Source organism: Rhodnius prolixus, unplaced genomic scaffold (genome assembly GCF_049639745.1).
Source record: "Rhodnius prolixus isolate KJV_2025 unplaced genomic scaffold, Rpr scaffold_1, whole genome shotgun sequence".
NCBI lineage: Eukaryota > Metazoa > Arthropoda > Insecta > Hemiptera > Reduviidae > Rhodnius > Rhodnius prolixus.
In genome coordinates, this window is record NW_027411581.1 from 61,864,156 (window position 1) to 61,890,170 (window position 26,015).

The following is a 26,015-nucleotide window of genomic DNA, read 5'->3' on the forward strand; positions in this document are numbered from 1 at the left end:
TAGGGCACATAGCAAAAAGAATAATCTGGAAACTAATCTCAACATTACTAGAAGAGTAATCTGGCTAAATTAAATCACTGCCTAAACTGACACTTCCACTCTTTTCTTCCACTGACACTTCCACAAATTTTCTTCGAATTTAGAATTAAATATTAATTCCTGAGAGAATTAAGGAGATAATGAGGCTGTACAATGCACTGCTATCAAACTTAAAAGGAAAAGGTAATTTTCCTTACCCCAGAACTGACTTAAAAAACAATTTCCTGAGAAAATGTCAAATATCAGTTACAGAATCGTATGCGAGCAATGAACATATGAATTAAAAAAAATGATGTCGTTTTCGTCTTCCAATCAGTAAACTGGAATTTTCGATTGGTTGATTTTGTTAAAAAAAAGTATTACTGGGCCGCACGGTGGTACCCATTCGAAATATTAAATTAGAACTTTCACATAAGCACATCAATTCGTATAAAACACTTTTTCGAAATGAAATGAGCTTAAATAAAGGGACTAGCTGAGTGGTTAGCGAATACTGGATTCCAACACGGAGATCACGGGTTCGAATCCAGTTGCTGGCCCTTAGATTTTCTCTTCCTTCTTTCTTAGAGCTTCTTACAGCTCACTGAGATAACATGTCCGGAGGCCGGCAGTGCACTAAAAAAATCTCCAGAAACCAAGTAACCTTAGACGTTGACGCGCCTTAGATTAAAAAAAAAAAAAAAACTACCTCTTAAGTAAGTTATGAATATTAGAGTCAGTATAAACGTCGTCTTTAGTACAGTTAGCCTAAGAATACCCGCAGAGAGTCAAGATCTCTAAAAAAAATGTTATATTTATATTTCCCGTAAGATTCACAAATTAATACATTATTTTGATTAAACACAACTGGAATGAAATGAATCTAATATTGTCAAATTTTTTTTAAAAAAAGAAAGGAAGAATCGTTGAAGCAGAAAGAACGAAATATTACAAAATCTGGAAGAGATTACTTTCACCATTCCTTCTACATTCTCCTACAATTCCCTAGTTGGTAAAACAATAATGATTTTGTTTATTACTTATCCTAAGCAATATTCTAGAATAAAATGTCAATTAGAATTTGTGCCCCTATTTAATGGTTTTTAAGTTTGGGGAGAAAAGTACATATTTACATGACACTACTGGATTATTTACATATACATAATTGTCGACTACATCTACGAGAAAAATAAGCTTCAACAATTCCAATTTTAAAAGTAGATGCTAAGTTTTCGGTAGATTTTTTTTTATTGAAGACTCAGAATTTTGAAAAAAATAGAATTCCCACTTTTTATAGGTAGAATGAACTAACTCACCTGTACAATACTTTGGCTCGTCTGAATTGTCGCCACAATCATTGTTCCCATTACAGTAAAGATCGAGTGAGATGCACTTGCCGTTTCTGCACGTTAACTCCGAAATCCTACAGGCTCCCACTAGTGTAAACATGGCAATGAATACGGCAAACATCCCTAAACAAAATTTGAAAAAAAAAAAAAAATTAATTATTCGGCTGCATTGTACAATTCAACATTCTCTAACATTAATAATTTTTTCTAAAAATCTAGAAATTCCAAAATTTATGTTTAAAAAAAAAAATATCGACGTTTTTATTTTATTGAATGAAAATTAAATATCAACTAAAGGCTTTAAAACTAATTAACACAAGGATCTCAAAAAGAAGAAATTTTGAACACTATTCAGTTAAGCTCTTCATCGTGCTACTTCAAAAATAAATGTTTTAATTCGGATCTTAAATCATATTTAAAATTGTTTTTTATTAAATCAATGATGAAATAAATTCTATTAAATCCATAAATAGTAACCGTCTTGGACTTTTTGCAATTGTCCCTCGTTATCCGACCAAATGATAAGCCGGATATTTCTTTGTAACAATTGACAGGCAACAACTGGTTCATAAATCATGTTAGTGGAGGCGGATTGAATTTCATTCTATGAATAAGGGCAACATATTAAAAAAGCAACTGAATTTTTGGCCCTAAAGTATTAAAAACATTCACTTCATCATGGGACTAGAATACGCTCAAGACGTACTATCAGAATTTTGAAATGGCGGGAGAACTGAATCCACTCTGTCACAAAAGTTAGTTATTGCCAACATGAAATATGAAAATAATATTTTTTTAATTTAAATATTGACCAACTAAAACTCAATAAATAGAATAATTTTAGCAGTGATAATAACTTGTAACATATAGCATGAATTGTTATTTAATAAATGTTTTTATTGAATTATGATATTCTTTATAAACAAGGAAGCATTTCTTATGAATTCAACAAATAACAACTATCTAAAAAATGCTTAAAATTTAAGAGGTGCAAATATTTTTTTGTTAAATCGAGTGTCATAGTAACATTATGATAGTAGTGGAAGATTAAACTTTTAATGAGGATGATATAGGACTCTCTGAGCTTGAATTAAAGTAAGAACTAAGAAGTAGGAAATGTAGAATGTAGGAAACTGAATTACAATCTAAGTAGAAGTACAATTTATGCTTTATTTAACACTTATACAATTCAGCTTATAATCAAGTTAGTTAACGCAGGATTAGACAGCTCATCTTAAGATCTTAAATAATTTCCAAAGTTGATGAGAGGTAAGATGAACCCAATATACAATGTATTTGAAGAAAAAGATAGCGGAAGACCATCTCACCCAAAAATAAATTATCTCAGTGAATCTAAACACCACGCTATTGGCATAAGAGATTGGATCAACAATATACAAAGTGCAAAGAAAATGTAGAAATATAGTCCCTCTAATATTTATGATACCTCCTTTATAAATAAATATTAAACAATAATTTTTTAACAGCATCTACAGTGAACATTTGAGAGAGAATGGCTAGTAAACAAAAAATAAATTACTACAATTAATCTCTACGAAAATAATAATTTTCTAGAAATATTCAATTGTTTATTTACTAAGAACTAACTATCAAAAAATATTGAATTCCAACTATGAATCAACAAACGATAAAGTGAATGTGCGACAAAAGTATTAAAAAATTAGTGGGAATAAATTCACGATATAAAGGATTACTTTTAATTAAATTTAAAAATAATATTTCTTCAAATAAATGAATAGAAACCAAATTTATTAAACGCAAAAATATTTTTAAAAAAGGGAATATAATGGAAGATTTTTTTCATTTTAAAATAAGTTTAATAAATTCTAACGTTCCTTTTTTGAATTTTAAGTTTTGTCCAAGAATGATAACATACTTGCAATTTAGAGAATTTAAAGCATCCGTTTCAACTTTAATTTATTTTCCTATTATTTTATTAACTAGTTTAAAACAAAAATAGAATTCGAAATAAGAAATAAATAGTAATAATCTAAACTTCATTTAAAAAAAAAAGTAACATATCTCCCAATAGTTATAAAATCTTCGTTTAGTTTAAGAAAATACTCATAAGAAAATAATTCATTCAATCTTCTGCTCTCTATGTTTCAAATAATTTCAAGAATTTCTAGATTTCTGAAGTTTTTGTTTTTTAAATAACTAATGTGAATAAATTGCTATTTTCTTAGCTTTTTATTTTTAAAAGCTGTAAACAAATACCTGATTATATGAGTGAGAAGAAAAGTTATATAAACGATCATAATATGATATATATTTATGTAAGGAAGACGGGATAAAACGAACAGGGGACTTTCAGCATCCAACGTTAAGGTGGGACTGATGAAGACTGGAACTGGTGGATTTTACACTCTCAAGAGCCCCCCCCCCACACTCCAAATCTACACACTCGATCGATTCAGCAGGTCCAACCTTAACCATTGCACCAATTCTGACCTCTATAACTGTTTTAACAATGACCCAGACTATCCACTGACCCACAGTTGTTGTTCTTGATATCTTAAAGCACGTGAAAGAAGGAGAACAATATAAAGTATCTACTTCCTTGGTTTAATAACAAATTTAAAGTGTAAATGCCAATCTTATTTCTTTACCAAGTTTAAAAAACTTGATTGCTAGGGTTTCATTATATAGTTGCTAAATTCATCACTAGTTCACTTTTCGAATTTCGATAAATAAAACTTCTTTAATTCATTGTAGGAAATAAGTGATTTATTACTATCCCCGTTGGCAGTACTGGAATATCGCGCCAAAAGCCAAATAAGAGAGTTCTGGTTCTACGTTCCATTGGTAATGATGTACGATTGAGGTTACAATAATTAGTGTCTAAGCAGTTTTGTGTTTATTATTGAAGCAACATGTTCTGTAAATATTCTATTATTTCTTCTTTTTTTCATGCATCCAAATAACATTTACAGCTATTTTTATTATGAAGGATTTGAAACACTATTTTACTTCGCCTGTGGGATCTGATAACGAAGTTTTAAGTGGAAGTAATGAAATTATTTACAGAAAAAGAAAAATTAAGAATGAATTAAACAGCTTAGATTCCACATCTGCTGGCTTTGTTGGAACGAAAAAAAGAAGGAAAAAGAAAAATTTAATTGAAGAAAGCGAACAAGATAAGTCTCTTGAGAGTAATCCACCTAAACCTAAGAAAAAGAGAAGGAAAACAGTTGAAGAAGTGTCAGTAAAAAAACCTCGTATATCTAAACTTTGTGAAAACGTGAATATTCCACAGAAAGCGGTAGAATGTAATGAAAAATATGTCAGTAATCCTAAAATATCAGTAGATTCAAGTAAAGAAAATAGTATGAATTCTTCTGCTGAATATGATGAAAAGTCATTAGAGATAACCAACAACCTGCATAAATATTTTAGTAAAATTGATAAAGCTCCTGATATTTGTCTAAAATCAAATATTCTCAAAGTAGAGGCGATCGTGCATTATCCACCTTCAGAAGAAAAGGTGAAACCTCCAAAACGATTAAAAACAAGGCTTAGAAGACGTAAATCTCTGGATCTTAGACCAGAGTATGACATAATTACTTCTGAAGAGGATAATTCAAATCTGCAAAATTCATCAAATGAATTATCAAGTGCAAATGTAACTGCATTAGGTGAGAGTTGCTTTTGTCTTTTTTCAATTTGAGTGTTTATTTGGTAGAATATTGCGTCTTAAACTTAACATTAATTAACATATAATTTCTCGAATGTATTTATCTAAGACCTGGTATTGATCAGTAAAGGTGTTAAAAGAGACATACAATACTGTATCCGTAAAGTGGTTGGTGACATTGCGATCAGTGGTATATACTGCCTTTTTCTTTTTGTTTAGGTACGATAACCACTACATTATAAAAACCCATCAAGAATTAGGTGAACCCATACACCAAAAAATCAGAGCTCTTGTTCTGCTCTGTGAACCCATCTCTTTCACACTATTATGAACTCACATCGACAACTAGTCTAGCTTAGTCTCTATCTAAATTCCTACAAATGTTTTCGTTAACTTTAAGAGATTCAAAATTATTGTTTTAATTGTAGAGCGTGAAAGTACAGCAGAAGAAATCATGACTTCATCGGAATCATTGACGGAAACTTCAGAGAATAATGATAAAATTAATGCAAAATTCGAGAGTAAGTCGAGTTTTCCAGTTTCTTTAGAACTTTATTATTATAATAATTTAACCATTGCTTATACTTTTTTCTGTTTTAAGTGGATGCTGAAAAATATTCAACTCCAGTTCCTGTTAAATTTAAAAATGATGGTATTTTTTTTTTTCTTCTTCTTTTTAAGTAACGATTTTTAGATATTTTAAACTTAAAATTTACTTGTTTTTTACAGGTACTCTTAATTCCTTTTTCAAGAGCCATAATAGAATAGCGAATCGTTTGCTTCTAGAATTAAATGAAGAAAGAAAACTTGCCAAGCAGGATTTTTTGAACAGTGGAATACCTGATAGTATGAAAAAAGTGACAAATAAAAAAAAGTAAGAAATTACTAGTATACTTAATTAATGAGCATTCAATTTTAGTTTCTGGGAAGCTTTTTGGTTAAAAGAAAAAGGAATCGTTTTAGGGTTTAATGAAGTATTAAGTGAATACATCCATACTTAAAAGTCACAAATAAATAATTTGATTATCATTCATATTTTTAAGTTGAACATTTTATAAGTATCGTTTAATAGAACAATACATGATAATATTTTTTTATTTACAGAGAACTTGTACTCGTGGAAAGTGCACCCTTCCCTAAACTCCAACATGTTACCCAGGCAGATGCACTTAGTGTGATGTGGAATCTAAAAGAAATCAAACTCAATTTCAAACCGTTACAGCCATTTCTAATAAATCTACCGCCATGGTCTTCTATTGTAATTCAGAAATCAATTATAGAAAATTTAGATGTAAAAAATACAGCTACAGCAAGTTCTTCACAACAAAAGAAGATTTTAAAAGCCTTATCTAAAGAGGTAACTCTCAATTATGGATAAAAATTGATAAATTATTTTATAAATTTGAAGTTTCCATGTGAATTTTTAGAGGCAATTTTTCAAGACATGCCTTTTTAAAAGAAGTAAATTTCTTTGTCGGGTTCAATAATTCATTTTCTTAATTATTAAGTACGAAATCAATTTTACAGTAGATTTTCGTCCCCAGGTTCCTGACTATCCAGTAAAGAAATGGTATACAGAATTAAGTAAAATGAAGGTTGCATGTGAAAATGAAATGTGGACGGAAAAATATAAACCAAAATCAGCACTTCAACTGATAGGAAATTCCAAAAATGTTGAAAAATTAAAATCTTGGCTTCAAATGTTAAATAACGACTTAAAAAAAGGTTTGTACGATACTTCAAGAAAAAAAAAAAAATATCTGATGTGAAAACTCATACGTCTCTTTTTCTATAGTTGTCGAGTTGATGACGTAGAGATATTTTAATGCACTACCAAATATTCAAAACGAATTTTTCCTGAAAATAACACAAAAACTTATGAACCAACTACTACTACTTTTGGAATTTTCTATGTACACTAATTTTATAAAGCTATTTTAACTTAACCCTCTTTCATAATATCTATTGTAATCAATTACAATTACAAATTACTTCAAAGAAAAGCTCCCAGAATTATCCTTAGACAAATATTCCTAGTTCTAATTAAAGTTTTTGACCAATGTAAGTACAACGTGTGAACGAAGTTACAAAAAATATATATATATATATATATATATATATATATATATATATATATCTGAGCTATTTTCGAGAAAAAATGAAAAATCCCTTTAGAAAAGTAGTACTTTTGATCGACATGTTGCAGGTAGGTAGGGAAAAAATAGGGCATAATATAAAACATCTTTGTCACTTCTTCTTTCACATTTTACTTTGGTATAATTTAAATATAATTTTTTGAAGGGAATGTAACATACAATAGTGATGAGGAGTTTCTGAGATCGGAAGATGAATCAGTTGAAGGCACAAAAATTACTGCACTACTACAAGGTCCATCTGGTGTAGGAAAAACAGCATCAGTTTACGCATTGGCAGAGGAAATCGGCTATCAAGTAAGTAATGCAATAATTACTATATTTAGTCATTATAATAATCCTAGTGTTTCTGTAATTTTCCGTTAAATGTTATTGTACGAATTTAGATACCATTCTGATTTTTTTTTTATGAATAAGTTCTTTGCAGACATAACCAACAAATTGAAATTAGGACATACAGTAAAAAAATAAATAAATAATTTATTTTTACTTAATCAATCGATAATTATGACAAAAATATCTTTTAGGATTTTTTTTCTAAGAAGTTTAATATTGTTAATGTGACTCTGGCATTTAACCTCTAGCTTTATTTTATTTTATTGCCTATTTCAGATACTTGAAATAAATTCTTCCTGCAACAGGATGGGTAAAAAGATTCTGCATGAATTCTCCGAAGCTCTCCAATCACACAAAGTCGAAACCAACGTTCTTAACTTTAGTAAGATTCTCATTTTAGGTAATAAATGCTTAAAAATAAAAAATAAAAATCTACATACTACTTTTTTTTGTAGCTGGTAAAAAAAATAAAGTGGATGATTATAAGAAAAGTCTCATTCTTATTGAAGATGTAAGTACTCTTTTAGCAATGTTACAATATAAAATCATTTAGCACGTTCAATTTTAATATTTTGCATAACAAAATAATACTCTTCTTAGAAAATTTACATAACTTAAAGTTTTTTTTTGAAATCTGGAATTATAAGAGCTAACCATGGTGTTCTAAGAGATTCTACAAAGCATATTGAAGAAAGATTATTAATATCTGTTCTAGAATCTCCCAAAAATTCTCTTGTTAGTGCTAGAGGTGGAACAAACTAAGAGATGCCTATAACAAGAGTTGTGAAAATTTAAAATTGAACTGCTGCAGACTGGACTCAATATAAATGAGTCCTCCTTATGTAGATTAAATAGTTCCAGTAACATATTTTTTTTAAATGTTTGTTAAAATCTTTTTAGATCGATGTAATATTCCTAGACTACGATGAAGGCTTCTTATCTACTATTGTTAATTTGGCTGCCTCATCAAAAAGACCTATTATATTTACAATAAATGAATTCAATCATAAGTACTTGGCCAAGGTTTTACCTTTTACACAGTTCAAGCTTGATTTTCAACCATTACCTCAGGGCAGGCTTTGTAAGTTGTTTGATATCTATACTTTTGTTTATGAAATTAAAGAATAATGATTCCACTGGAATAAACTACTCTCTCTTATTGCCATTGTCAAGATTCGAACACATATTTTCTTGAAAGTCCAAATATTTGAAGCGTATTAAATTCTTACTAACATTTACAGTTTTAAAGCCGTAATAAAACTGAAATGGAACTTTCAAGGAAGTCTTATTCTATCCATTTCCTCGAACTGTTTGTTACTAAGCGATTTTGTTTTCTCGAAAAATTATTCAAATCTAAATTATAGAACAATGTAAATGAGCATGTTTGTGAAAATCCTAGGAACTATTTTCAAGAACGTGAATATTCCGCTCAGTAAAGTGTATTTCCTGTTGTAGGATTTATCGCTAAGTCGGATCTACAGGAGGAAACCTATCGAAATTTAGTTTCAGCTGACAATGTGGTTGGGTTTGCACTGCTAGAAAATATATTTTATTCTAACTGTCATAGAACTCCTGTTTTTTTTTTGTTTTTTTTTATTTTAAATCTGATTGCTTTCGGACTCTCATTAGATGAGATTTGTCAGCAGCTGTAGAGTTCGATCCCATTTTTAAAGATTAATCAACGATGTGTACCATCTTGCCAAGATCAAGCAAAATTCTAAATTATCATTTATATTGATAATGTTAGTATCAACTAAACTCAAGAATGTTGATTTAGTCGGTTCATAACCCTGCAATTTTTAGTATTTGAGATATGATTCAACCAGACTTACTAAAAAACTTTTTCGATTTCGGGAATCGCGAAACAATTATTTCAGATAAGAACATAATTTCGAATATTTACAAATTAGGGATAGTAAAAATGTGTTAGCCTTAATTTTTGTAACTTGTTCCCAGAAAAAAAAATCACTAAAAAAAGTCGATTTTTTAATTAGGATAACCATAAAACTAGTATCTTTTGTAGCTGGTTGGATAAGGACTTTAGCAGCGGTAGAAGGTATCGAATTACATGAACAAATGGCAAATGAACTTATTAAATGGGCGAATGGAGACCTACGGAAACTTCTTCTACAGCTTCAGTTTTCAACAGCAAAAAACAAAGAAATGGTAATTTTTTTTTTATCAACTTAAATACAAAATTATTATGTTCTATTAAGTAATAGTTAATTATTTAAAGGTTTATTCTGAACATCAAATTCAAACGAATAATGTGTGGGAACGAATGTCTGGAAATAGGTTTGATACCAGGGAACAAGCAAAAACTACTGCCAAACTATGCAATCTTCTTGTAGTAAGCGATTTGCTCAATGGTGCCCTAAATTCTCAGGTAAATCATCAGTTTACTAATTGAGTTAGTTGACTGAAGAACTGTCAGATTTTCTTTCTGAAAATCCAGTTTATAGATTTTCTTCTAACTTGGAAATTTTAATTAAGATTTGGGTACCCTTAAAATTTAAGTTTTTTAAAACTGTGCTGTAGAACAGTTGTATAAGAGTTGATCATCAAAAATTGCTAGAAAAATTGCGAGAGTTTAAAACTTATGCAACTTCGATTTTTTTTTCACTAAAATAAAATAAAAAAAGGTTTATCTGTGAGAAGAATTCTGGCTGAATGTAAAAATGTTAAAATAAACAGAAGCTTAAGTTTTCTATTTCTTTGCCTGTTACTCTACGCAAAAATATTTCAAATAAATATCGTTAAGAAAATTGTTCAGGGAAAAAATTATTATTAAAGTAGAATTTTGTAGGAAATCTTCCGTTAGATATTGTCAGCATCATCTTTTTTAAAAAAAATCGGATAATAGTATAAAAAGAGATACCTCAAAGTGAAGAATCCTATTCACAATGTTCTTATTTGATGATTTCTTCTTTCTTAGCAGCTTTAATTTTGAAAATATTGCGTAATAACTTTACTTTTTTTTGTTTATACTCACTAGAAGTGCATCATATTATGGAAACTTGAAAGGCTCTATAATAATCATCTATTCTCTAGGATTGAGATATGTTACAAATTCCCGGTACCTTTAACTCTACATTTTCTTTTAAAAAATATTTTTTATTTCAAGTTATCTTCAGAAGATCCTGCTAGGAAACCTTGGCATAGTATTTTAAAATTCAGTTCTGAACTTCATCAACCAAAAGAATCGACAGATTGTCCAACGAGAGATATGTTAGCTGATACAATTCAGATTCTCAGAGAAAAGACATCATCTCAAAATGGTTATCACTCCTTAAGGTATTTTGCCATATTCAGTTTTGCCTTTTTGTAGTAAAAGAAATGTATGTGTACCAACTGTCCAAAAACTGTGTCAAAAGTTTTTGGACGGCCAATCTTTTTCACTGAAGCAAATATTTTATTCACAATTTTAGGTATGATGATAAAACATTAGTAATACCAACTATAGAACGGGATGTTCTTCCATACACTTCTGTACTTGCACATTCATCTGTTGCCACCGATTATCTACCTGTGTTAAGGACTATTGCTCGTACTGAAAATACACGTTTAGCAGCACATACTAAAAGAAATAATAGGTATTTTAATTACTTACAAAGTATAGGAATAACTGAAAGTACAATTAAAATAAGCAACTTGTTGAGCCAAACACTCAGTTCTGTTGTATAGGACTGTTTTTTTCTTACTAATTCTAAATTATTTTCCTGTATAGTCTGTATAAAAAAAAAAAATGTATATATGTAAATATAATTTGTTCACATGTAAATTATTAGTAGCTTTGTTTTTTTTTAAGCAAGAGAATTGAATATTGTTTTTTAAATGAAAAATTTGTTGTAACTAATCTGAACAGAGAGAAGTTTCCTATTTTGAAAAGAGACAAATACTTTATAGTATACAGTAGATAGTAAATTTGTGCCTTAAAAGCAGCCAATTATGCTAGAATGTAAAAATGTGCCTTGTATAAAATTATTTTTTCAAAATAACGTATTTCCTTAAGATTTAACACAAAAATCTTCGACATTTTTGAAAATTATTTCAAAAAAAAAATACATATGTATATATTTTTTAAATTTTTTATTAATTCCAAACAATAACACTGATTACTAAGCCATCTTTTTTAAAATAGTAATATATGGTTCAAATCCGGAAAATATAACTATGTTTACATTAAAAAATATTTCAAGTTAATTTTATTAAAAATCAATCAAAATAATCGTACAGAATTTTTATGCAATCTACTAACCAGCTGACAAGTCTAATTAAAGATGTTTAAAAAAAAAATTAAATTAAAAAGTGAGATCATTGTATAAATAAGTTCTCCCTTAAAATAAATATTCTCAGTGATTATAATTACTTTTTTTATAATTTTTAATAAACCTATTTTCTTCATCATTTTAAATCTTTTTTGTTATTTTGTGAAAATGTAATAAATAAAAATAGATATAAACTAAAGAACACTTTTTTGAGATCTTGATCTCGCTTGATTGAGTTAATTTTTATTATTCAATATATTTATATACATTATTCCCTTAAGTATAATCAATACAATACCTAAAGATAAGTAAGTAACCAAACTATCAATTCTGTTTAAATTGAACTAAAACTAAATCTAAAAAAAACATTTAATGTTTACAAAATCTTAATATTATAGGTAAAGAAGTTTTGCTTTAAAGGCCGGAGAAAGTCTTTATTTTTCAGTGTTTGACGAAACTCTGAAAACTATTTACAAATTTGAACTGAGACCAATGTTACCATATAGGTCTTTTAGGGAATGAAACTTTTTTTTTCTGTATAGTACTCAAGGAAATATTCAACTATTACTTGCTGTTACCAATCTTACCAATTTAACAACTTACGAAAGTAAAAGATTTCTTTCTTTACTTCCATTAACACTGAAATTTTCCTCTCCTCCCCCAAACAAATTTAAACCTCAATAATGTTAAATTTAAATTTTCCTGAACTTCAATCCATCCATCTCTACTCACTTCCAATATATTCTTAAAGTATTCTATCTCCAGGATAACTATTGTGACACCCTCCTATTCCATCTCTATTCCTTACGGTTACCTTTCTCCATTACTCTTAGCCATTAATCTATTACTTCAATTATTCAGCACAATCTTTCTAAATTATCACCAAATTAATCTGTTTTAGTGCAAAAAAAAAAAAAAAATTACAGAAGCTCCTGCACCAATGATATTCAAAAAGTAAAATAACAATTAAGATCTTTTCAAAACACTTTCTCCTTGCCGCTGTTAAAACATCTCCACAATTTAAGGCATGATGATGTAGAAACCAGTTCAGTTAATTTCTAGCTTTTCTAAATTTCCATATGCTAAAAAATCGTAATGGCTAATCTTGAAAATCATACACTATAAACAAAATAATGAGAGAAAACATGGAAATAAGTGTATGAAGATTTTCATTTAATTATTTGTAGTCAGTTTCGACAGAATGAAATAACATGAATAATTTACCCCACATTCTGAACTGAGATCAGGGATCTTAAGGCATTCCTCCGATATAGTATGAAGGTCAATTGATTTAATGTCCAATTACACAACTTTTGCGTTCAGAAAACCTAAAGGCAAATTCTAAACGCACCTCTACATATCAGTACCTCGGAGGTACACAACACTATGTCACATTTTTTATTTTACAGGAGAGCAAATGAAAGATTTTCGTTAACAGATGGTTGTGTAATAAAAAAATAATAATTTTGGATTAGAAACTTAAAAAAAAAATTTTTTGAAAAAGTGGACCTTGTGTTGTATACCTCCGAGGTACTGATATAAAAAAACCTCTATGGAACTTTTAAGAAGTAGTAGATTTCACCAATTTGTTAACAGAAACTTTACATGGGACACATTAATTGCGCCACCTTCGCCCCTTTATTACTGAAGCATCTACGTAAACGTTTAAAAGTCTATTTAGCAAGGTCAAATGCTAAAGATGTACCACAAAGTAGTCTAGGAAAATATGAACGAAACACGATAATTCGGTAGGTTGAGTTTGCGATCGAACATCGGAATACTAAGGATGGAAAATAACCCTCATAAGCCAATGCATAAAACAGGCTAGCTAGTTCCATTTCTAATAGATCATGAATTTTACAAACAGTAAGATTTTACTTGATCTATTAGTCCTAACATATAATCCTTTGCGATTTTTTTAAACCAGTGTATATTTTTATATAAATGACTTTTAAAAAATCTTTTTTACGAAATAAATTCTTAATTAGCGGTTGAAACAAAGTAATTTTCTAAATAATTACAAACTGGGTTCCTACACTTTAAAATACTAGTTTTTTTTTTTTTAAAAAAAAAAAGAGGAACAAGCATTCCTTGATAAAGATCACTTATTTGAACATATCTGGTATCCTTCTAGGTTTACAAAAACATACGAGCACAACCAATAATTAATTACACTCATATAAAATATTATACTTGCTTACACAAAACAAAATGAATTACTTTTGCAGCACTTCATAATTACCGAATATTGGCTAATAAGTTAAATAATATAGTATAATCTTCTTCTAACGAGAAATATAAATCAAAATAACCTACGAAATTATTGCACATAACAATAATAAATTTTTAAGTCTTTAATATAAGTTATCTTTAATAAAATCCAACTGCACCGTGATGTAATATTCCTTACATCGATTTCAACTTATTCAGAAACGGTGTCCAAATATAAACTTTTTCATAAAAATTGAAATTCTTAAAAGGTTGAATAGTTATCTACATATTGACACGCAGTACTTTAATTTCAAACTTAGAACATACCTACTAAGGTTTATAAATTTTACACTTGAAGAAATTTTAAAAGAATGGAAATTGCTCAATTGAATTAATATTTATTTTTTATCAGCATCGATTCTACAATCTGTGCCAATTTTTTATTTGTTTTCCAATTTATGACATTCTCAAGGCAGTATCTCAACAACTAGTTTTCGAGATAAATACAACAATCATCAAGACTTTTTTGGAATTCAATTAGTTCAATTTTTTGATCAACTTATGGTTTTAGAGAATCAGGATTCTTCTAAACAAAGTGATTGATGTTTAAGAGGTACGTTAGAGACACTTTATTGGGATAGCGATACCTAACTGGTTTATCAGAGCTCACGAAGAGCAAAAGTTTGAAATCACATGAGTATTACTAAATTACGAACAATAAACGTAAGACTTTTCACTTCGGATAAACTAAACTTAGATTTCTACGATACGATGAGTATAAACTTTATGTTCAAATTATGGCGGATGGGCAAATGTATCGACGAGTCAATGTCATGATTTTTATTATTTTGGTCCAGTGAAGGCTTTTCAATTGAGAAAAGTTGATAGATTAAAGATTTCATTTTGTTTCTGAAGAACGCATAAAAAATATTTCCTTGCCTTTGCGAATCTTAGTAAACGAGGACTCCAGTTCCGGCGAGATTTTAACCCTTTATAAGAACAGGCGTTCTTGTACGTATTCCTTTCTTCTCAAAATCGTTGCTGCTATTATATTTCCACATCACTTACATATGTTTAAATTTACATGATGTATATTGATTTGCCAACCTTGTTCATCTAAATTATCATTCAATATTTAACTCGCATTTATTTAATAAACATCCAGTTCCAGATTAGTCATCTCTGCAAAGAAAAAAAAAAAAAAATTACACTATTTACTGCTAGCATTGTCTGTTTTTGTGTAAATTGTAAATAAACAAAAAATCTCATAATAATAGTATGAGGTTATTATTTATACTTTACTCATCACTTTAGTCTATTAGTACATCATAATTATTAAATAGAAAAAAATACAAATATTTGGAATAGTCCAGCAGGAGACAGTTTGTTCAAATGAAATAAAAGATCCATTAAAAAAAAACAAAAAAAAACTCATAAATAAAAGTAAAAAAGTGAAAAAAGATTAAGTGAAAAAAAAAGGAAAGACGAACAAAACATAAAGATAACTATCGTCAATATACAAAGGGTATAACTCAAAATATAAAACTTCTGAACCAAGAAATACCGTTAAGGATATGCAATCTAAAAGTATTTAAACAGAGTTACAGTAAAATAAAAGAAACTACATAAGATTTGCGCTTCTCCTTCTCATAATTTTGACAGAACTGAACATAATGCAAGAAAATGCTGTATGTCCTCTAATTTCAAACTACACATGAAGCAAATCTGCTCTCTACTCTTTTTTCAATTTCAATACATATTCTACTCACATCTTACAGAACCATCAATGATCTTTCAATGGAAGAGTGCAAAACTGGGCGTCTGGGAATTAAAGGAAATTTTTTAAAAGCAGACACTCATGCTTACACTTTTTTAAAAAAAAAAAAAAAATCTCTATCTCAATTTATTATTTAGTTTACTTAAAGGAAGTGATGTACACGAATTTAACATAACCATTTAGTGAATACTATACTACCAGTTCCGAATTTAAACGAAAATTTAAAAAATTAACACTCTGTCGTGATCTCAAAATAGAATATTAGACTAAATTTGGGACAAAGTGTAAACAAGATATTTTTTTATTAATAATTTACAATACACAAGGTGCTTTACCTTCTTGTCGGTAAAGAAATAACTTCTGGGATTTAAAAAATAAAATGTTCTATTATTTACCTTTTCTTATCACTCTAAACTCCAATCACTTCCTCCGTCATCATTTTCCTCATGTTGACGACCTTGTCTAATAATTTCTGGCACACAGAATCGGTCCAACAATATACCATGCTCTACCAAGAAATTTTCTACATCACCTTCATAGAATTCATCTCCAAGTTCATCAGTAATTCGTACAAAGTTACCGATAATTTGACCTTCTTTATAAACCAAAAGTGCAGGAACGCCATCCACCTTAAACCTGAAATAAGGTAGTAAACAAAAGTTTTGAAATAGTGAAAACGTATTTGTTCGATAAAAATTATCAACCAACACATCGGATTTCAATAGCTAAAAAAATAAATATATATTATTTTATAATAACTAATTTGCAAACCTGTGACTCATACCAGCAGAAGATCCTACTATTTTACAGAATTTAACATTAGAATACTGCTTACTAAGAGAACTCAAACACTGGTTCATTACTTTGCACGCTGGAATGGTAGTTTCATAGATATGTATTACAATAGTAACAGCTTTATTTTCATTATCAATTGCATCCAAAAATTCATTGCCATTGGCTAATGAATATACATCACCAAAAGTAGGTAAATTTCTGGAAATTAGCATTTCTTCCATTCTCTTTTTCCGATAATCTTCTAGAAAATCATCTGAAAGAAATTCTGACAAGTTATCATCCGTTTTCGGCTGTTCAGAATCTGGTGCACATGTAAGGCAAAGTTTTTTTGCTAATTCTATCCTTTCTAGTTCCTCTTCCTGGCGTTTTTCTGTTTCTAACTGTTTATACCTTTGCCAGTCACTAATTACACCTTTTGGTCCGGTATTTTTTGATACACCACCCCATTTAGAGCGATCGGGAGATTGTACAGACGGTTCATCAACTGTATTTATATTCTTGCATTTACTGCTTCCCTCATCGGAATCCTCTTCTCCCTCACTTTCACTACTGCTGCAGTAATAATGTTTCTTTTCTCCCAAAATTTTATCTTCTAAAGCACTCATTCTCTAAAATTCATATATAAGCCTAGAACGTTAATTAATTGAAACCCATGTACTCCTAACTCAGAACTATCAACTGCAAGTGCAAACCAGTTTGTGATTGTTTATAGTGATCAGCTGTTCAGATATTAACATAATAACATGTTATTGTAAAAACAATCTAAAATTAAGGTTGATACCATTTATATATTTTTTTTTTCTGCTCCCAAGATGAATAAATACTTGAGCAGGCAATTTTTAATCTAATCTACTATGAGTCTCACTTTAATATGTTTAAAGCCATAGAAAAATAATGTTCTTCGACAAATATAAGACATTAAATTCAAAATTGTAATTTATTTTAATTAAGTTCGTACTAAGTTTCTCTTTAGCTTTTTTAAAAAGAAGAAATTTGTTATTACAAAGTACTGTCAATTGCCAGAGGAGAGGCCATATCAGATGGAAATTTTAGTCATCAAACATGGGGGATGAGCAGGAAGAGAAGAAGCCTTTATTACCGTATGATTCTAAAAGCAATTATTCCGCAAATTCTGCCACTGCAACTAGTAGTAAGTAAACCTTAAGTTGCTCTTAACGCATTATATTAACTATCTTAATGTCATTAGGTTATGGGCAAGGAAGCTTCGGTTCCACTAGGTCAATTATGTAATGTCATTTCTGAATCTTAGATGGACAAACTACGGTTTCACCGATTGGGCCTGATGAACTTCCACCGTCGTACCAAGCTGCTTTACATGGAAATGCCCCTATGGTCACTTGCAGAGTATGTCAGGCGATGATAGATGTTTCTGGAAAGAGAGACCAACATGTCGTTAAATGTTCGAATTGTAATGAAGCTACCGTAAGTGTTCTTTAATTATCATCTAAATGGTATTAGTTTTTATTAACTAATTTTTTACACTAAAAACAAACTTTAGATGTGTTTGTAAAGTCCAGTTATTTACGTATTATTTTACTAGTTTTTTTCAGAAAGGGGTTTTGGCATTTAACGTGTTTCAGTGGACGAATTTATCAAAGCACTGTTAATTGTTTATTCCTTGATGTTTAAGGACATTTCGAAACTTAAATTATCCATTTTATTTTTGAAATTACTATCCTTTTTTCGGTCAAAAAGTCACTTGGTACCATAAAGAAGTTTAGTAATATAGACATATCTTCACGTCTTGACATAATAATTTTTGACAAATGTTGAATGCCTAAAAAAGACAAAACATTCACTTAATAATGTATAGCCATCTTTATTTCTTATCCATCTACTTGTAGTCTAAAGATGACTCACTAGCTTAGCATTAATGGAAACCGTCGTTGATAATTTATTTACATTACTTTCACTCCTTCATTCAGAACAAAAATGAATTTAGTAGTTTATTAAATAAATTCTTTAAGTAGATTTATTTATTGGTGATGATTTATTTCTTAATATTGGGCATTGCTTTTTTAAACGAACAGTATTGGGTTGCATTTTAGATTTAAATTGGTATTAAAGCATTCGTTTAAAAACGGTGTAATGAAAATAATTATTCATTAATTAAAATTCATAGTCATAACTTTTTTTAAACAGCATTTTCCCAAATGCCCTTGATTCAACGTCTAAACCAATCCAGCTTTGTGAAAACTTTCCGAGTTAATCTAAAATATTGTTGAGAACTAAAGATATGGGTAATTTAATGAAAAACAGTTTGTAATTTATATGGCCAATATGTACATTTTCAACTTGAAGTGACGCCGAAGTTTTCATAATCATCTCTAATTCGCCTTTAGCATTCGTCTATTTATTTTTGTTATTCGCTTTCCATATTTGTGTATATATGTTGTAAATGTAGTTAAATTTTAATCAACTTTATGAATGTTATAAATTAGGTTAAAAATAAATTTCAGAAATAAAATACTTTGTTTACAAAATATTTTAACATTAAAGTTTCTGACATCTTAAATTAAATTATAAATTTCTTTTGTAACTATTAAATAAAAATATCTTTAAAAAAAATAGGTTAACGATCTGCGATTTCTTTAATTGTAGCTGTATTCTCATAAAATGAAGCACAACTCCTTTAGACCTAGATTTACTTATTTACAGTGATAAGATTTGTAGGTTTTGTTTCTAATAATTAAATAGACTGTTTGCCTTTGTCCAATTTACTGATTGATTTTAGTCAATAAGTGTAAATAAACTGATAATCTCAGGCAGGAAATAATTAATTTTTAGTAGATTTCTAATTCTTCAAATAACTTCTGTCTAAAATACTTTTTATTTGTGCCTACATGATCAGCCAATTCGTAACCCGCCACCAGGAAAGAAGTATGTTCGATGTCCTTGCAATTGTTTACTTATTTGCAAGAGTTCGTCCCAACGTATTGCTTGCCCTCGTCCGAATTGCAAGAGGATAATCAACCTATCACCATCTCCTGTGACTCCACCACTACCTTCCATGCCTGGGATGTGTAAAGTAACATGCGTGCACTGCAGGGATACTTTTCTATTCAATACATTGAGGAATGCTTTAGCCAGGTGTCCTCATTGTCGGAAAGTGTTAGTATTTTTTTTTCTTTTTCAATTTCAAAAAAAATATTTGTTTACAAGAACTGAAACAGTAAAAGGTAATAGAATGTCTTTACACTCTTGTAAAACGAAGAAGGCGGTTGCCCTTTATTTTAACTAACGTTTTGCCAACTAGATAAAATGAAAATTATTCTTTTTAAATATTAATATAATTTGAAGTTATTGTCTAATCTATTAAATCATGTGGTTATACTTACATTGGATTAAAAGATAAAAGACATGTATCACATAGAATAACTGATACTGTTTTATCATTCTTTTGAGTTTAGATTATCAAATGGCAGTATCCAAATTCTAAACACAAAATTGCTGGAAATTTAAACCAACTTTGAATCTCAGTTGTTAGTTTAATTAGGAAAAGAAAAACTTTTATTCAAGACGGGTAGTGATGAAATCAACTTATATTTCCTTTTAAACTTAGTTACGACCAAAGGGAAAGTTATACCAGATTTTGATACAAATCTGTAAGTGTAATTGTTGTAATTAACAGATTGTGTACACAAAAATTACTTCTCTTTAGGTAAAATTAATTAGAAGTGATGTGGATCTTTTAATTTCAAAATGAAAATTTAAAAAAGAAAAGAAGTAAGTAAATCTGTTCTAAAATAGTTATCACTTAAAAAATAGTGATTATCCCATGTAAGAAGTAAATAGATTCTAGAATTTAAAGAAAGATAGTAGAAAGAAGAGGGTTCAAGGGAAGCTTGTTATTATGTTATTCATTTCAATAAATCAAGGTTTGCAGCCTTGAGCGCTCCGTCAAAGTATGGCATGCACTTGAGAAATGAAAGTATTATTTTTTTACTGCCAGTTTAATTCATTGGTAGTTATGTACGGTTTAAATGTAATATTTATGTCACTATAGTTATAAATTATAATGTTGTATAGTTGTAATGAGTTATAAATTAGTAAAATAATTACTGAGATTGATTGGAATGCCTGATTCTTTTTTTAAGTGAATTTCTTTACTGAAATTGTCGATAAACATTTCCATGGCTTCATCAATCATAAATTTTCTGAGTTACTTACTTGGATTATTTTTCTAAATAACACTCCAAACTTAAGCGAACGGTAATTTTAATACTTTGATAAAAATGAAAATAACGAACATTTTATTAAGATCAATTGATTTGTTAGATCTACGATGTGTAAGAAGATGCAAAATGAAAATTAGGAACATAAATTAATTTATTCTAGATTTAAGTTGATGAAACATAGAATTTGTACTTAATACTTAAATTTAGGAAAATTAACATTTGTTAACTTTCAATTTTTCAGTTCGTCTGTTGGTCCCCAGTTTGCGAAGAATCGAGGAAAAATCTTTTTAGTGATTGCTTTAATATTGTTTGCAATTGGTGTAAGCATAACACTCGGGACTTATAAGTATGCAACCATTAATGGAGGATATATATTCGCTTATATTGGTTAGTTCTTATTATTAATATTAAAATCTTATTAATTTTTTAATTAAATTGCATCAAAAACAAGGTTTTTTGGTCATTGATGTTGGGAAGCTTCGAGGCCTGACAAATTCGTTCACTTGTTCCTGGCAACACTGTCCATTCCAGGACAGTGAGCTGTAAGAGATACTTAAGAGATAATCTGTGAGCAGCCTAGTAGCACTCAAACATGGGACCTTTACTTCCTGAGTCCAATGCAATAAGCAAATTTTTCCTACATTATGTATGTAAGGGTTTTGTTGCAAGCGCACGAGCGTTGATTCAAGGCAGGGTTTCCCGTAAGGGAGGTTTTTATTTCATTTTCCCCCCTTGGAGCCTTTTTAGCTCTCTGTTGGCTCTAGCGAGCAGTCATTGTCCGGGACTAACATTGCGGTGAGTGCCAATCACCTTTTTGTTTTTACCTAACTTTTCTTGCGCTAACAAACTGAAATCATTTCTGAGACAGGGTACTGCCTCAATGCTCAGAACTATATCAGGTGCGCTTTAGTAGAGGAGAGTGGAATATATAAGTTTGAGGTTACTAATGTACATTTCGTAGTCACTTGTAGTGTCAGCTAGCTATTTCATTGAATCTAGGTAGTTACTTTTTCCATGACTATTTGAAGCCTAAGTTATGATCAAAGTGTAGCCCCGATAATGGACTTTTCCGGCGAACTAAACTTGGAGAAAAAATTCTTTGTGTAATGCCCTTTAAATTTTACAGTCCTAGTAGTAACATTAAGTAACACTTTTTAAATCCATTATTTTGCAAATCTGTTTTTAAAAAAACCTATTTAAGAAAAAAAAAAAATACCTGCAATTTGTGACAATGTTAATGGAAATCTAATGATGTGTCATGATTTAACTAAAAATTGAAGATTTTAAAAAATGTTTTGAAAAATATTTAAATTCTTAAAAATAAAAATATTTATACTGTAATAGGGAAGGGATTAGCTATGAGGTTAGCATGCTGGACTCCCACGCGGAGGTCCCGGGTTCGAATCCAGCAGCTGACCCTTAGATTTTCTCTTCCTAGGAGCTTCTTACAGCTCACTGTCCGGTGATGGACAGTGTTGTCTGTAACGAGAGAACACTGTCCGGAGGCCGGCAGTGCACTGGAAAAAGCTCCGGGCGCTAATGACCTCAGCTGTTGATGCGCAAAAAAAAAAAAAAAAAAAAAAATTTATACTGTAATGTTCCACCTCGTTTTTTTTTAAAAATTCACTTGAAACAGTACTTTTGTCTAGTTTATCAAACTGCTCCCGACAACAGCTCTAGCTAAGTTAAATGTACATGTCGGTAAAATTTTCTTTTGTTTGAACTTCAAATTCCTCAATCTTCATCGCTATTGAAAACGAAAAGCTCCTCATGGGTTTTTCTTTCCTTTAAATTGCAAATGATTCTTTATCAAGTATTCTATTTTTGCTTTCTAGCATGTTCATTGTTTAATTAAAGCTACAACAGGCATTATGAATTCAACAACCAGATCCATTAATTAATATTAGAATGGTGTATGCATTTTTTTTGCGATATGAATTTTTTAGCGTCTTGATCATTTTAATAGTTTATTAGCTATTTTTTTTAAAATTAATTAAATAAGCTATTAAGCTATATAATTTAAGCTATAAATTTAAAATTAAAAAAACAAACCCTGTGCATTAATAGTTCGATTGATACCTATTATTTCAATCAGTCTCTTACTGAACAAATATTTTGTAGATGGAAATGGCCAACATCAGGGTCTGTCACATCTAATGAATTGAAAACCCGTACACTTAACTTTCTAAATCTAAGTTTTTGTTAAAGAGATTAATTTTACAATTCTTAATTATTTTTTTTTCCAGGTGCATTCTTAGTTGGTGTCATAATGCTAACTCGCAGCATTTATTATTATACAATGAAAGTGAGCACCATTGAAGGACCCATCTAAAAGCATTCCATGACACCTTTATATATTTTTTGTATAACAATAACTTCCCCTTTCTTAAGTATCAGGTTATACATTCTTCGTTTTGTCGATCTTATAGTCTATCCTTTGATATATTTAGCAAAAAAAAAAAAAAAAAGGAATATATATGTATGTAAATAATATTACACTTTTTTTTTCCTTTTTTAAAAACAAGTAAATGGCAGATAGCAAAAAAATGTCGGCAATAAGAATATTTTATTTTGCCCGGACAGACGTTTTGCAATATTTAACGTAGGGATCGTAAGTAATATTACCTTTTTATTTTTCAATGTAATTCAAATAAAATAAAAAAAATAAAAAAATCAAGTGCTTTAATTTGATAAATGTATAAATATGAGTTTAATTTATTGAGTTCTGTTTTAATGTTGTCTTATTTTTTTAAATAATGTATCAAAAATGAATATTAAATTGTTCGCTTTTTACAAATTGCAGCTTGGTATCTTTCTTTTTTTTATAATTTACATGTCAATGAAGATACCCTTAATGTAAAGATATTTATTTAGATCCCTTTTAAAATAATTATTATTTTTCTTAAATGCAAAAATAAAATATAATGCCTTAAACTCACATTTTTTGAAATCTCATTTTTAAATATAATATATATTATCCATATTATAAATCATATATTTTTAATCTGTTGAAGGGAGACTGAAAGTTCTAACTGTTATGTGAGGTTTTGCATTGTTTAGGATTTTTTTTTAAAAAAATTAAGATAAATTTGAAAAAGTTAAGTGATATTATGCTTTACATGATAATGAAATGTATAAATAATAGAGATTAGCCCCAGAAAAAAAAAATTATCTCGATTTAAAAAATTTATCTGACTGAGAAAAAGTGTAATTTATTGATAATTAAAATACTTCTCCCAAAATATAAATCATATTTGAAACCTTTTCTATTCTGGTTTCTTGAAATTAAAAAAAAAAGAAAAAAAGCTACAATTATAATTGTATTACAATTATAATACATTGACAAAGTGTAGTCTGTCAATTTATAATGTGGTTATCACTTTAACAGAGAGAAGACTTGATGAATAATAGGAGGAGTATATTTTCTCAAGAAGTGCTTGTTTTGAGATATACTGAGTAGAGAGAATATGTGGGTCTTACAAATTTTGCATGACCGTGTAGGATGTACGTCATATACAGAACTCATTAACAGAAAATTAGTTGAACCTTCCCGGAAGTTCTACTTTAAAAAAACGATTAATCGATTTGGTTTGCTAGCTCCTATGAGCATAAAAATGATCGTTTAGTGCCCCTGTATCAAGACACTTTGAACATGTACATGCAAAAAATTCTTCCAACTAACTATAAGCATTGGTACTAACTGTTAACCCTCAAAGTGTGACACTATCTCCTCTTTTGACCATGTTCGTCTCGAGCATATTCTCGTTTAAGGGTAGACAATTAATCGCAGTCGCCTTCCTCTTTTACATTGTCAACAACGTTACAGCCTTGTGTTGCTCAGACTATTTCCTGTTTGCAGCTACTTCTTTTCGGAGCTTCCATTATTGCGAGAAGACAGAATGCAACAACTAGTAAAGATAAAGTATTATTCATTTATTCGCCTACGCCTAACCTTTAATTGGTAGCTTGGTGGATATTGAGATGCCTTCAATCGAAGTATGAAGGAAATCTCCCGAAAAGGCTTATAACACTAAACTAAAGTAAAAAAAAATTGGTTTATATTTCTGAAAATAATTACAGACAGTCTGTTATCTAAAATGTGTAGTGTGTATTCTCAGGTTATTCAAGATATAGATATGGACAAATAATATATTAATTGTGTAAAGTCTAGACTAAAACGAACAGAACTAAGCAGACGCTATCGACTACTTAAAAGAGTTTTAGACGAAAGATCAAAGCTCTCCCTGGACAACAAAAGACTAATTTATACTTCTATTTTGAAACCCATCTGGGCGTATGGAATAGAGCTGTAGGGTTCAACCAAACGCACAAATCTCCAAAGGATTAAGTCGCTTCAATCTATAACACTTCGAACTATTGTACACGCTCCATTTTATGTCTCCAACCTGACTATACATACATTCCTTTTGTCACACAAGTCGCTAAAACAAGATACAGAAAACTCCATTTCAACCTGCAATCTCATATCAATCTTCTAGCTAAAAATCTTTCTTCAAGAACTCTTCCTGACAACCCGGACAAGACGCCTTAAGAGACAGTGGCCTCGTGACCTTCTCTCAAGTGAAGAGAGCGACTAATAGCGTAATGTTTTGGAGTTTTACCACTGGGTAACTTCTCCACTCGTATACTTCTGTTATTTATTTTTACTGATACCACTGTTAATGCTAACGCGCTGATTGTAGCAAAAAAAAAAACAAAAAAAAATTGTGTCAAGTATTTAATTATACTCAAAAGAAGTCAAATTCTGCATTAAATTTGTACTACGACTTATAAAAACGTACCTTAAAACAATTAAGTAGTGATTACAATGTGATAATAAGGAAAGGAATTAGAATGTTAGGATCAAACAGGATAAAATTAAAGAAGAACAAAATAGGTAAGATTGTCTTAAATCCAAACTTGTGATTAAATAAATGTGTTGATTTTTTTCTTCCTAAACGTTGCAAAGTTGAGTTTCATAGAAGAAAGGAGTAATATAAAATATATTAATAGTACTGCATAATGCGTATGATTAAAGTAATATTTTAATTGATTATGGTAATTGACGAGATACTCTAACATAAGAACTGATGTAAATGCTTTTTTAATTTACTCAAGTTAATATCAATAATCTAACTTAATGACTTAATTAGTAGGACTTAGAATGAATATTAACTTTTTTAAAAAAAATAATGTCAGGATTCTAGAACTTCGTCGTTCCGCATTTATGAGAACTATTTAATATTTCAAAATA

General features: G+C 29.4%; 4 protein-coding genes across 6 annotated transcripts in view; 2 read left to right on the plus strand and 2 right to left on the minus strand.

Annotated features, from left to right (window-relative positions):
- The window catches only part of LOC141446030 (uncharacterized), a 95,928-nt gene extending 92,179 nt beyond the window's left edge, over positions 1-3,749 (minus strand). The window contains exons 1-2 of one of the 2 annotated variants that reach the window (XM_074112370.1): positions 3,606-3,749; positions 1,335-1,490 (exon numbers count right to left, since the gene is read on the minus strand). In XM_074112370.1, the coding sequence (XP_073968471.1) occupies positions 1,335-1,488 (154 nt within the window). In that variant the 5' untranslated portion in view covers positions 1,489-1,490; positions 3,606-3,749. Of the gene's footprint in view, positions 1-1,334; positions 1,491-1,844; positions 2,968-3,605 lie in introns of those variants that run through there. The other variant, XM_074112369.1, reaches the window with a different exon arrangement.
- Positions 3,750-3,860: 111 nt separating this feature from the next.
- On the plus strand, positions 3,861-13,857 carry LOC141446033 (ATPase family AAA domain-containing protein 5-like). Of its 2 annotated transcripts, none has more exons than XM_074112375.1 (14): positions 3,861-5,023; positions 5,451-5,543; positions 5,624-5,674; positions 5,752-5,896; positions 6,127-6,379; positions 6,567-6,747; positions 7,324-7,472; positions 7,788-7,893; positions 7,967-8,022; positions 8,412-8,592; positions 9,523-9,677; positions 9,748-9,897; positions 10,636-10,805; positions 10,940-13,857. In XM_074112375.1, exons 1-14 carry the CDS (start codon positions 4,333-4,335, stop codon positions 11,193-11,195), a joined length of 2,637 nt encoding a protein of 878 aa, XP_073968476.1. In that variant the 5' UTR covers positions 3,861-4,332; the 3' UTR covers positions 11,196-13,857. The 2 variants fall into 2 exon arrangements, with proteins under 2 accessions (XP_073968476.1, XP_073968477.1); XM_074112376.1 differs by having other exon boundaries at positions 3,863-5,023; positions 9,535-9,677.
- Positions 13,858-15,110: 1,253 nt separating this feature from the next.
- Positions 15,111-17,292, minus strand: LOC141446036 (phosducin-like protein). Its single transcript, XM_074112388.1, has 3 exons — positions 16,539-17,292; positions 16,163-16,403; positions 15,111-15,172 (listed from the first exon to the last, which is right to left on the minus strand). Exons 1-2 carry the CDS (start codon positions 17,165-17,167, stop codon positions 16,172-16,174), a joined length of 861 nt encoding a protein of 286 aa, XP_073968489.1. The 5' UTR covers positions 17,168-17,292; the 3' UTR covers positions 15,111-15,172; positions 16,163-16,171.
- Positions 17,293-17,552: 260 nt separating this feature from the next.
- LOC141446037 (type 2 phosphatidylinositol 4,5-bisphosphate 4-phosphatase) lies at positions 17,553-23,563 on the plus strand. The gene is made up of 5 exons (XM_074112389.1): positions 17,553-17,712; positions 17,833-18,005; positions 19,435-19,694; positions 21,003-21,148; positions 23,008-23,563. The coding sequence occupies exons 1-5, from the start codon at positions 17,625-17,627 to the stop codon at positions 23,091-23,093; spliced, it is 753 nt and encodes a 250-aa protein (XP_073968490.1). The 5' UTR covers positions 17,553-17,624; the 3' UTR covers positions 23,094-23,563.
- The last annotated feature ends 2,452 nt before the right edge of the window (positions 23,564-26,015 follow it).

Coding starts and splice junctions, on each gene's coding strand:
- LOC141446036 (XM_074112388.1), bottom strand. CDS start 17,167: ATGAGTGCTTTAGAAGATAAAATTTTGGGAGAAAAGAAACATTATTAC. Junction 16,404..16,538: donor TCTGCTGGTATGAGTCACAG/GTTTGCAAATTA, acceptor ACCTTATTTCAG/GTTTAAGGTGGATGGCGTTC.
- LOC141446033 (XM_074112375.1), top strand. CDS start 4,333: ATGAAGGATTTGAAACACTATTTTACTTCGCCTGTGGGATCTGATAAC. Junction 5,544..5,623: donor AATTAATGCAAAATTCGAGA/GTAAGTCGAGTT, acceptor TTCTGTTTTAAG/TGGATGCTGAAAAATATTCA. Junction 9,898..10,635: donor ATGGTGCCCTAAATTCTCAG/GTAAATCATCAG, acceptor TTTTATTTCAAG/TTATCTTCAGAAGATCCTGC.
- LOC141446037 (XM_074112389.1), top strand. CDS start 17,625: ATGGGGGATGAGCAGGAAGAGAAGAAGCCTTTATTACCGTATGATTCT. Junction 19,695..21,002: donor TGTCCTCATTGTCGGAAAGT/GTTAGTATTTTT, acceptor TCAATTTTTCAG/TTCGTCTGTTGGTCCCCAGT. Junction 21,149..23,007: donor ATATATATTCGCTTATATTG/GTTAGTTCTTAT, acceptor TTTTTTTTCCAG/GTGCATTCTTAGTTGGTGTC.